The sequence below is a fragment of the Lycorma delicatula genome, chromosome 10 (assembly GCF_047948215.1).
Source record: "Lycorma delicatula isolate Av1 chromosome 10, ASM4794821v1, whole genome shotgun sequence".
Classification (NCBI taxonomy): Eukaryota; Metazoa; Arthropoda; class Insecta; order Hemiptera; family Fulgoridae; genus Lycorma; species Lycorma delicatula.
In genome coordinates this window covers 109,435,675-109,449,110 of record NC_134464.1, presented here as the reverse complement: position 1 = coordinate 109,449,110, position 13,436 = coordinate 109,435,675, and the positions used below count along the sequence as shown (strand labels likewise).

The 13,436-nt window shown below is 29.5% G+C and overlaps 1 protein-coding gene across 10 annotated transcripts in view; it reads right to left on the bottom strand.

Annotated features, from left to right (window-relative positions):
* LOC142330987 (folylpolyglutamate synthase, mitochondrial-like) overlaps positions 1–13,436 on the bottom strand; it is a 96,625-nt gene that overhangs the window by 47,727 nt on the left and 35,462 nt on the right. For 5 of the 10 annotated variants that reach the window (XM_075376499.1, XM_075376501.1, XM_075376491.1 and 2 more), the window contains exons 2-4: positions 9,166–9,230; positions 7,182–7,235; positions 6,305–6,441 (exon numbers count right to left, since the gene is read on the bottom strand). The exons of 1 other annotated variant lie outside the window; for it this stretch is intronic. In XM_075376499.1, the coding sequence (XP_075232614.1) occupies positions 6,305–6,441; positions 7,182–7,235; positions 9,166–9,183 (209 nt within the window). In that variant the 5' untranslated portion in view covers positions 9,184–9,230. Of the gene's footprint in view, positions 1–1,485; positions 1,515–6,304; positions 6,442–7,181; positions 7,236–9,165; positions 9,231–13,436 lie in introns of those variants that run through there. 4 more of the 10 variants (XM_075376494.1, XM_075376496.1, XM_075376493.1 and 1 more) reach the window with 3 other exon arrangements.

Below are 13,436 nucleotides of genomic sequence, written 5' to 3'. Positions count from 1 at the left end.
GTGAGGTAAACTTGTATATTAACAGTACAGTCAAAAAACATTGGTCTTACTATATGATTACCGTAAACAGCACACCAAACTCCAATTTTCTCATAGTGAAGTGACATTCGAATATCTCATGAGGATTCCTCACCATTCAATACTTGGTGTTCTGCAAATTAATATGGCTGGATAAATGAAACTATGCCTCGTCTGACATGAAGTACGATATCGGATCTATCTGTCCAACAATATTTTTGAGAAGCCAGTTGCAATAATCAAGTCATTTCGGTTTGTCTGCTCTTTCAGTTGTTGCATGATTGTAACGTGGTATGGTTTCAATTTTAATCCATGAAGAATTTTATGACAAGATGTGTATTTAACACCAGATTGTTGGGATAACTTGCATAGTGATTTTTTTGGTCTGGCTGTAACAACCCTTTCAATATAAGCAATAGCCTCTGTGGAGTCCTAATGGAAGGTTGCCTGCCTATTTCATTTTGCATTTGAAACCAAACCTATTGTATGCTATTTTTTAACTAAATCGTGTACGCTACTCTTCGCTGGGATACAGACATTCAGAAATTTTTCTACGAATACTTGACATGATTCTTCAAATGATCCAGAATAAATACAGGCCTCAACTATAACAATCCTCTCCTGGATTAAATAAGGCATTTTACACAAACACAACTGCACTCACAATAGTGCACTGCAACAAAACGTATACTGCACTGACACGTAACCACCTTACAAACAGAAGCAACAATCTGTAGTAACATATACATCCACTAGTCATGCTAGTTGTGTGAGAGTCTTTCATAAATAGTGTTGGGTAACAGTTTCATTATGGGTTCGGATTTATGTTGCTCAGCCTGTAATAGAAAAGGAAAACAGAGCACACTAAATTATACCCACTGTGTAAGTAAAAATGAAATAGCTGCTTTACTGACAATGTATCACAATAAAAAACAATACAAATATGTTAATTTATGTTATGTACTAATATAAATGTATCTTTTGCTCTTACTGCAGTAATTATAAAACAAACAATATAAGTTTTAATTATAAGCATTAAGATTCTTACAAGGAGCTTATCCTTATCTGTAGAAAGACACAATAAACTCTTAACAAATGTAGAATAAACATAATAACAGCTAGAGAGACTTGTTCTTGATTTATGCAAAAAAAGAGCATACATCGACTCTTAATTTACTTGCTTATTTCATGAATTACTGCAACCTAAATAAATCTATTTTTTGATTACAAAAATTCTTCCTACAAAAACCCGAACACTTCTTTTGTCAAAGAATGGCAGTAATTACAGAAAAACAGTAATCACAAAAAAGCAGCTATTATAAACAGCTACAATCCTTTTCAGCATTATAAAGTGAATTTTTTTTAAGATAAGAAAATTTATGATAAAACCAGATACAGAATTATTTAATAATAGATGATGATTACATGAACATAAAATCAAAATGACTATTTAAATACTAAAAATACCAATTTATATTCATAACAAGACAGTAAAAAAATTCCTCTTAAAACTTGTTTTCAAATTCTCAAACATAACACAACTTCAGACAAAACATGATGACCTTGATAAGTTGATTGTAAAAGTGAACAGAACTGGAAATAATTATCATGTCAACTAACAATGCTTTATACATAGCTTTAGCTAATTTCAAAACTTTTCTGTATAACTTGCTTGTTCACTAGTGATATTTTAGATATTTAAGATAATACAAACTACATTTTTCTGATAGAATAAAAAATCTTTTCCTATTTACTGTCCTTTTTCATTGTAAATTATTATATTAATATAAATACCTTTCCTAATTGATTGTACTTTCAACTAATATTATATAATTTGAATACTTCAAATAAAATCACTTCTATGGTTTGTTTATACAAAATAAATTTTTGTTCAATAACCCCCGTTCATACAGATAGCAGAACGAAAGATATTTACAGAAAGTTGTTATTTAGTTGCCATTCACACCTAAATTAGTTTTCTATGATAATCAAAATTAATTATTTAAAATTGTTATTTAATAATTCATGTCAATTTTGGTTTGCTTCATATACATTACATACATATGTATCTTGCATTACTCAAAAATGATAAGCCATAGGGTGATGAAATTTTGAATTTAGAACTGCTGTAACATCAACTTGTGCACCTCCCATTTTGACTGCAATTGTCTGAACCAAAAGTGTCCAAAAAAGCCCAAAATCCAAAAATATTTGGATTTTGACTTTTTCTCAACTGCAGTAATAGCCCGCATTGAGAGCTTTTCAACGATATATCATAAGTGGTACTTATTTTTACTGGTTCCAGAGTTACAGCCAAATAAAATTTTAATTAATGAAATATTTGGATCTTAGGAAAAGATATATGGTTTGAATCAGACTTCATCCCATCTCTCCTTTTTTTACTTTTTTATTTTAATTTAACTATAGTGATTTATTAATAATTATTAACCTCTCATTGTAAAAAATGTTTTACTATGAATAATAATTCAATAAAAAAAAAAAAAAATGAAAAAATATCAGAAGTTTTTAATGAATTAAAATTTTATGTACTTTTCATTTTAAAAAAAAAAAATGTGTAAATGTAATTTACACATTTTTACAACAGGCATACAAGGCAGTCATGTGTTGTCCACATCAAATTTGTTAAAACTAGCATTTATACTTCAATTATGAACTAGTAACTGTCTCCTCTTAAACATATTTTAATAACGTTTTACTGTGCGTGTGTGCATGCGTGTATGTAACTATCAATCAAATAAAGTACAGTTACTGCATTTTGTTTTTTTTTAAGTTCCACTAAGGTTTTTGCAGTGTACATTCCATTGCAAAAATTAATTTTATAATAAAAAATAAAATTAGTCAATTGTTAATAGAGATACTCCCAGTCAATGAGCAATTTACAAACCAATCAATCTATACTATTCTATAATTAGGAAGAGGGTTTTCTTTTGTTCGGGATAAAAAAACTGCCCGATCTATCTATAATGAATTTTTAAACCATATTACATCTGCAATGTCAGTAACTGTAGCTATAGCATTAATATTGCAACAAGATATTAATCAATAACCTTTTTATTCTTAACATTCATGTTTATTATCACCCCACTTATTTATATAATACAATCTAATTTCCCATTTACAAAAAACATTCCTTGTATATGTCACCGATAGAAAAAAAAATCAAGTGTTTTATGGTTATTTTTCCTTTTTATTGGCTCATTTATGGTCTGTATTTACTTTCGTAAAAGTTTTTTTAGCATTTTTTGGATGTAGTTTTGCATATTTATATACCACTGAAGAGATTTTTTCGAAAAGCATAAAAAAAGTTAATATTAAGCATGTCGCCTAATAATAATAAATATGATTTTTTATTTTGAAAGTTAACAATTTTTTTTTTTACTTTATTCTAATAAAATAAGCAGCTATTTGTATCCAATCACATTAATAACTTACACAACTTTTTAATTAGATGTAAACTGTGTCAAATGTCACGTTTTGTTTTATAATAACATTGAAGAAACACAAGCACAAAATTAAGGAATGTTATAATAATAAATATAATGTACATACTACTAAAATTTATCATTTTATCTCAAATATAATGAGCTAAAAGTTTATTGGAAATTAAAATTGAATTTTCACTGATTTTTTTTTTAAAAAGTCACCACAGACCCTAAAAAAATTTCTTGCCAGTTCTAGGTGATAACATTGTCGTTACAGTAGTAAAAAAGTTTTTTTTTTATATGAGGAACTTGTAACAAAATTTTATTTTAGAAACAAAAAAACAAGCTAAGAGAGGAATCTACCACATCTACACCTGCATTTAAATTTTGGAGCAATAATATATTTTGTAGCATAATTCTATAAAAATAAATATATACAATATTTGGAAATAAAACATGACTGAACAAGGAACAAATAATTTCCTATAAATCAAAACCTAGACCACCATTTTGATAACCAGTTCATATTCCTAAGAGAAAAAGTTTTTATTTTATGTAAATAATAATTCTCATTAAAAAATAGATAACAACCATGTTTCTTAAACGTGACATAACGATAAGAATTAAGTGCAAATAATGTGATAAATGAATGTTCTCTTTCAACACTTTTCTTATTCATAATTCAAAAAAATGAAAAGATATTAGATAAGCATCTTTATAATACAACAAACATTATTTGCAAGATTACCTTTTCTACTACTTATCAATATTTAATCAAATGTTAGATTAAAAAAAAAAAAAATACACCATTACAATAATAAATAATGTATGAGATAACAATTTTTATGTACATAGGAAAAATTAATCAGAAAATAGGTCTTGGGAAAGGCTGTTCGTATTCAGATATAATTAATTTGTTTAATTCCTTAAAAATATTAAATAAAAAATTTATTATGACCAGCTCAAAAAAATATTTAATTTTTTATAATAACAAATGTTACAAGTTCCATTTTTTTAGTTTATCTACATGAAATATTCACTTATTTGTTTGTAACCTATCCATCTGCATCTTATTAAAGTATAAAAAACATCTTACTAAGTTATAGGCCAGCATGAACAAGGGTTGTTTGGAAGTCCTTGACACAACAAAAAAAATCACCTTGCAATGCATTTAGACCAATGACTTTGCAACTTTTGAACACCGTCAATATGTTGTAATTTGTCCCACTCTGCAAAATAACCATTTGCCTCATATCTGACCTTATCATTTGAACTGTATCTGCATCCAGCAAGCCATTTCTTAGGCTATGGGAAGAGGAATTCATCACTGAGCTTTATCTGGCAAATACAGCATATCTGAAAGCACTTCGAAGCATAAATATGGAATTTTGCAGCAACCACCTGAGACATGTATGTAGGTGCATTAACATGGTGAAACACACTTTATTTTTGGCAGATGTGGACATTTAACCTAAATAGCATCCTTAAATTGTCCAGTAGTGAAGAATAATATTCCCCAGTGATGGTCCTACCATTTGCCAGGTAGTTCATGAGCACCATACCATAAAAATTCCAAAAAAAAACCATACCCATGACTTTTCCTGCAAATGAAATGTTTTCTTTGTCACACCTTCACCTGCCCACTGTTTAGATTGCTGTTTGTTCTCTGACATATAACAGTGAATCTTTGTTTCATCTACTGTTATAAAATTTCAAATAAACTCAATGGAATTGCATTTGAATAAGATGTTTACATTGTCAGAAAACTTCTGAAAATATAATATCGATGGTATTGTGTGTTTTTATGATGATTTCATAAGTTGTAGCAGTTTTCAGATGTCCATGTGATCAACATCTTGAATGGATGGATATAAGATCACATTTAAATTCAGCAGTCCGCTTTTTTACCACCAAAAATGAAAGGGTAGAATCCTTTAAAAAGGAGTAAAAGTGGAGTTTAAAACAAATAACTTTACACCAGCTCAAACTTCAATTTTATCTACATTTCAGAAAATGCCAAACTTGCTCACTTTACTCAATCGCCATAAACAACCATCTAAATGCATGCATCTGAAACTTTGAGCGTGCCACCTAAAAAAATCATACTCTACAAATACCATTTACATTTATTCATAATTGTACCATCTCTCCATCAGGCCAAGAACTTTCTAAATGACCCTACACAAGCAGAAATCACAAAATTCATGCCAAAAATTACCTTTTCACTCTTTTGGCTTTTTATACTAATGAAAATTAGTGTAAATTGCAATAATTTCAAAAATTTCTAATTCAGCATGGTAACTTTAAATACCCGATACCATTAAAGTTTAGAGTTATGATCTCAAAAGTTGTGGAGAGATAGGAACCAAGTCATATCTTAGGTCATTTTCTGAGAAAGTTCAGCAATATCTGAACTTTTAGTAAGTAAATTTTTAGTACTTTAGATTTTATGACCAATCAAAAAAAAAAAGTTGATATAGTGAACAGGCCAAAATTTTACTTTAATACTTTATAAGCAGATCAGAAATGTTTCAGTTTTATTATTACATTCAGAATCCCAAACTCAAAAATAAACTTTCCGCAATTTAATTTTTTCTAAAGTGTATTCTAACCCAAAAGTTAAGATACTTTTTAAAATTTTAAGTATTATACGTAATTATATGTTAATAAGTATACAATCAAACATATATCACTATTTTGAAAATGAAGACATTTCAAGACTATCAATTATTAGACACAGGTGATCAAAATTTTAAGCGATTTCTAAAAATGAATTTTTGGGTAAATACAACAGCAATTAATTATTCATGAACCACTCATAAAACCAAAACTAACATACCTACCTAAACATATTGGTAGCATCATTTTCACCACCAATACCAACTTCAATTATTGCAACATCTACTTTTTCAGCAAGAAAAACCTTAATAGCCATCACAGTCAGAAATGAAAAATAAAATGGCATAGAACTAGATTCATCCTGCAACACAAATAGAATTTAAGATCTATTTTTTATAATAATAAAAAAACTTCCATTTTGGAAGGCATTAATGACATTTTTACCTTATGCATAATACCTACTCATACATAAGAACAACACCAAATGTAAACTCTGTTACAGCTCTTCTTCTATTGATGAAAAACATAAATAAATTGATAAATAGGTTTAGAAGAGAATATACCAAAGCAAATAAAATTACAGAACATACCATCTCAAGATTGTTTTTTTGAGATGGAAGAATATAGCACTACTGAGATCTATCAACAAAAAATATACTATTATACTATTACTATCTCTTCACCAAAACAGTGTTATAAGTGACAGTGCTGTGAAAGAATGATGACAGAGACTGAATGTTCACTTAAGTATCAGAAAAATTCCAAGCAGGTACGAAACCAAAAAATGATGTCTACAGTATTTAGCAATTACAATAGAATTTTTCTAAGGATTCATAAAACCTGTTACCACCAATATCAGAAGTTTACTGTGAAATGTAAAAAGGGCAACATTTGCGTTTATGGGTCCAAACCAAAAGTCCCTGAGTCAGTTCATAAACCTTTTTTAGATAACAACAGATCCTGGCGAACGTAACACATATACAGTCATATACAAAATTAACAATGGGGAAGATGGAATTAAATAAAATTAGTAGGAGGGTGGGTGGTTGAGAAAGGATAATTTACTCACAGACAAATCACAATAGTACAAGAAAAACCTACCAGAGGAATGCTCAAGGTTCCTGCAGGAGGCAACCGTAATACCATCCACAGCTCCTGAGAAAATTAGGAAATTTTTACCAGTGTTTTAAATAACATATTGTAAATTTGTAAACTATAAAAACTTCTTCACTATCATATTTCTTTACTATCATTCCATGGGAATTTTATCTGGATATAAAGATTTGATAATTCATTATTTTCAATAAAACTCTTACTACAAATTAAATTTATATTTTATTATCTATTACAGTCCTAGATATCTGTAACCCATTAAACCATAATCTAAAGATTGCAAATACATACAATATTATTAAAATTGTTATCTCTGTAGTTATGTTAATAAATACAGTGTAATCAACTAAAAGTTTTAGTTTGCTAAACTTTTAATTAGCCTATCCAGCATTTTAAAAGTTTTTTAGCTAATCCTATTCCATCTTGAGAATGAAATATCCCTAATAATGTTATACACTAACACACTAAGAAAGATTTTTTTTTTAAGGTGAGATTATTTTGATCACCAAAAGAAAATTAATCACTATAATAGATTATCAAATCCAGAATCATTAAACAGACATGTTTGTTTAATTATTAATATTACCTGTGATTTATTTTTAAAATTTATCAGAATATTACACTAATAAATTAAGATAAAATATGCCCATTTATTGACAAAATCTGAATTACTGTTGATAAAAAATGAATGTCATAAATTTCATAACTGTAGTTAATATAAATATAGTCCTACTTAATACTAAAAAAAATCTTATCTAAATATGTGTTCAATACACACAATCTGATAACACTGTTACTAAAAAAAACTAAAGATTCTGTTCATATTCAAATTACAAATATTTAAGGAAGAATATTTAGAGAATTAATTTGATAGAGCAATTTAATGAATTTGTTATTTAAAATTATAATGGATTACGTGTAATTATTATTGGCAATTAAATTATATTTAATCCAGTAAATTATAACACTTGTTCTAGGTATTAGAAAAATTGTTTTAAGATAGGCGTCTGCTCACCAATCTATAATATATTAACTGCAGTAATTTATATACTAAAGAAAGAAAAAAAAATTCAACCATAGTTGATTCTCAGCAAAAAGACCAAACCAAGAAGGCCCTAATTGTAAAATGTCCAAGGTAACCATCTTAAAAGAGATTGAAAGTTTGCAATAATGTTAATAAGGCAAGATTATAAAAAATGATGTTTCGAATGCAGCGTATTGATTATGTATTGGATGCAGAAGGCTATTACTTATACAAGAAATAATTGGTACATTCATACTAATTATATAAGAAACATTTGGTGTGAGCAGATGCATGCGTGCGTGCACATGTACATACACACATACACAGAGAGAGAGAGAGAAAGGGGGGGCTACAAACTGTATTCCAATAACAAGTGTAATCATTACAATCCCTTTACAGAAAAAATAGTAGTCGCTGAACTTCATTGAAAACTTGTTTCTGTTTGTGGCAAAAATGTGAAGATGATAGTGCCACAAATGCATTCAACATCATAAAAAAAAAACAGAAACCTTAATATCTTCATAAATAATTATGATAAATGTCTTCTATGACTAGATAGGGTTGCTTATCAACACCCTGCTGCAAGAAAACATCATAAATGCTTATAATTACTATGAGACCATGGAAAAGTTGTTATCAAACATTATAATGTAAACAACAAGAAATAATGACAAAAGGACTTTGCCTAATCCACAGTAAGGCTCACACATAGTAAGGCTTGCTTTTTAGGCAATCCAGACCTCATATCAAGAAACTTATCATCACATGTTTATGAACTTTGAAATAAAATTTCACTGGAAAAATCTGTTCATGATAGTCGTGATATCGGTTGTCCATTTATTCTTATTCTTTCACGAACAGCTACTAAATGTGGTGATGAATAGAATCCAGTCTTATAACCACAATGTCTTAATAACGACTCACAATATGCACAGGTTGATCCTTTACCTTTAGTACCAGAAACATGGATAACTGATAATTGTGAATCTAACTGATCTTGAGTGATTCCAATTCTGAAAATAAAATAAACAAAATGAAATATTTAATAACAATAAAATTAATTTTAAATTTTGGCAAATAAATGTTATTGTTCTGATGTATTGATCTTTTTATCATAAAAACTAATAAATTACACATACAGTACATGTACCAATAAATATAAAGAATCGAGATATAAATTGCATTCAAAGATGTTCCTCCACAGTGAGGTTTCTGCACTTGCTTCTCATGTTCACTGACTTCTACAAATAATCATGTATGTGTATACCGTCATTTCCTAACATCTGCTATATTGTCTTGTACAAATTATGTTTTTTTTAGATTTATGAGTGAGGAGTATTTAAAAATATTAATCATCAAAGAAACATATGCTCTCAATGAACCATGTTTACAAATCTGTGATAAGTATAGGATTCTAATCATGAAAAATTGTAGCAGAATTTTTTCAGACATTCCTACATCATACAATGATGCTGTGCATTTATTACATTAACTTCAAGGCACAGAACTCCATCTCAGAAAACTTGAGAACTGACCAACCCAGGTTTTTTATCAGGATATACTTTTCAAAATTCCTGAATATGTATGTTCTTCAAAATTAATATAAAAATCAAAAGTCACCATATGAAAGTCTTTCAAATATAAACAGGAGTTTTGTCGTGCGAACTGAAGAACAGAGAATGTGTTGGGGTGCTGTAAATAGTTAATTGTGTGCAGGGGAGCAACTGGCGAGCCAACCCATATGTCATGTTCCCTTATTAGTTGCAGAATGTCTGAACAGGAGATAACATCATCTGCTATACAAAAATTATAATCCAATTCTCACCAAGAAAGGTGTCAAATACTCTGAAATTTTTATTCAACTTCCGGCACAGTACAGAGATAATACCATATTATAGGCTCAATGGAGTGGCCAAAAAAGTTTTAAGTGGCTGTGATGCAGTAAAGAATTAAAGTCACGAGCGTTGTCCATAGACCAGTGTCAATAATGGCAACAATCAGGCCATTCATGAGCTTGTGGAAAATGACCATCACATAACTATTGCTGAAATTGCTTCAGAAGTGGAATTAAGTGTTGGTAGTGTGCATACAATGTTGTCAGATGCTCTTGGGAACAGCAGTGTCAGCAAGGTGGGTTCCACATCTCACAAAAAGACAAATAAATGTCTGAAAGACATACGTCAACAGCTTCTGAATCGCTTTGAGGAAGGAGAAACATTTTTGGACCATATTGTAACCTGCGACAAAACATGGGTCCACTACTACACTCTGGAAAGCAAGAGAAATATAGAATGAAGGAAAATATGGAGTGGGGAGGGGGCACCAATGAATTCAGGAAATGCTAGTTAACTGGAAAAGCTCTGGCATCTGTGTTTTGGGATTCAAAAGGTGTGCTACTGATTGATTTCCTGCATGAACAAAGGATGGTAAATTTGGCATACTAATGCCAGTTATTGGATGACGTCAGGGCTGCTTATTGCAACAAATTGCACTAGCAACTGATTTCCAATGTCCTCCTTCTTCACTACACATGGCCAGATACAGCAGCTAAGACTCACTAAAATTCATTGGAACCTTGACCATGCAATCCAAATTTGTATGGATCTTTGATTTGTATTTGATCTTTCCACATCTTTGGTTTGCTGAAAGAAGCTTTAGGAGGGGAAAGATTCAAAGACGATGCCACAGTCAAGCAATATCTGTGCAATTGGTTGTTGGAGCAGCCATCTTGTTTTTTGGGAGGGGATCATGAAGCTAACTAAACGGTGGTACAAAATGTATTTCTGTTGAAGGAAACTATGTAGAAAAATAAGATAATTTATTTTTAATTTTATCTAACAACAGTAAATCTATGTAAACAAATTCTGGTTTATATTTGAAGGACAGTCATAAGAACAGCTAACATAACCATAAGAAAAAATACAATTTTCTTACAAGATATTAATTGTTCAAGAATGACGCCAACATATCACACTAAAATGATTTAATATTCTGAATGTTTTAATATCTCATTAAATCATATAGTACTGAAATGCAAAATAAAAATTTTATAAGTTTATTTGGTAGACTGGTTTTAAAACTCATACAAAGTATACAAACTAAACACCATTTCACACCTTTGTTATTAGTTGAGAAAGTATCTGAGAAAAAGTACAAATGAACCAAATATTTCTAATTCTTTTTGCCAAAGAGATGGGATTGAAAGAGCTGGGAAGGGGTGGTGATAATGTTAGAATTAATATATATTTGAAAGATTTCCTTGTAAAAAATAAAAAACTGTGTCTGTAGAACTGCCAGTATAGAAGCAGAAGGAAAGAGAAACGTCTTCTTTTACATCCAAAAAGTGCAAGAAGGAGTTACACGCAAAGTGCTAGACCTATTGTAATTGCTGAACCACAACTTAGTTTTCCTTTTTTGTAGTCTAAATAGTATACATTTAGATTAGGCTTAACTCTAAGTTTTCATAATTTCCCATTACATAAACATACTGTTTACTGAACTGGAATCAAAATGTTTTATTGCATGATTAAAAATTGGGTGAGGGTTATTATAATTAGAAACAGAAAAACTTGCCTATTGTAGAGATTTAGAAAATATGATATTATTCTCTAATTTCCTAAGACAGACTTCAAAACTGAAATATGTAAACCTAAATTTGTGCTTATTTTGTCACTTATCACACAGTCTTCTAAGTTTTTAATTCTAAGCCTTATTCTGCAAAAATAAAATGAAAATTTGTAAAGGAAATTTTTTGCTAGGGAATTTTTTTACTTCTACAAAGTATTTATACAATACATGATAAAATTAAGTTATTCCATTTACTAAAACATTAAATATGAAACATTTTGAAAAAAAAATTTATTTTAATAATGTTACAATTTTTTTTAGAAATCCTTGCATGAAACCAAAAATCAGCCAAGTACTTTAGAATGTGCATATAAAAAAATCCTAGAACTTTCTGTCAATTATTTCAGAAAATAACCTGGAGACTGGGCACTGAAAACATTAAAAGTTTACTGAAATTGATTTTTGTTCTCATTAATCTTTTACTACCTCAACAAACTTTTGAAATGTTATAATGAGGGAACCAAGATCAAATGTATGTTAACCAAAGCTTCATTAAAAATAGGTAAGCTATATAGAAATAAAGCCTTAGTGAAAAATATAAAAGCAAACAATAAACAAATGATACACAAAAGCCAGTCAAATATGACTTTTGTTGACTCACAGGACATTAACATAATTGGGCTAGTGCAGAGGGTTATTGAAGGGTTAGTAGGGTCATATCAGAGCATGAGGTTCAATCATTGGTTGTGCAACATGTTACCATGAAATTTCTCACAAATGTAGGTGTCAACCCTCTGAAATTCTGACTAGACTGTAAGCACGGTTTGTGAATATGTCATTGTACATAATTGGGCTAGTGCAGAGGGTTATTGAAGGGTTAGTAGGGTCATATCAGAGCATGAGGTTCAATCATTGGTTGTGCAACATGTTACCATGAAATTTCTCACAAATGTAGGTGTCAACCCTCTGAAATTCTGACTAGACTGTAAGCACGGTTTGTGAATATGTCATTGTAATATAGCTGTCTACGTCAGTAAATTAAAGGAGAATTCAAGTTTTAAAAAATGAGTCACAATTGACAATGAAGTTGGGATTGCTGAATATCCCACTGGTAGTGAAATTGTAAGTGATATCCTGCAGTTTTGTGCTAGTGAAAATGAAGATGAAAAAATGGAGAAGAAGAATTTGATGTCCTGGATATGCACTAGCAGTTTACAAAATACCTTTTTATTAATGTGTGCTGGAATACAATAGCAAGAAAGTGGCCGGAAGAAATCTTTAAATAAACAAATCAGAATCTTTTATTGAAAACAATAAAATTCAAACTAAAATACTCAATCTTTTTTTTAATGAATAATAACGATAAATAAAATTAACTAATACGAATAATTAAAATATAAAAGTTGTCATTTTCTAAAATATGCAAATTTTAGACAATTATTATTAATACTGTGAAGTTCAATTAAAAAATCAAATTTTACAAGTTTAATGTACTATGTGGTTTATGGATACCTGATACTTAGATATGTAATGTTCAAAGTACTTTGTATATTGCATGTTTCTTTATAAGGAAATTTTACCAGTCTCCCATGACACATCATTACCGAGAAGTTCTATTGTATTTGTGAATGTTGGCAATAATCACTGCCTCC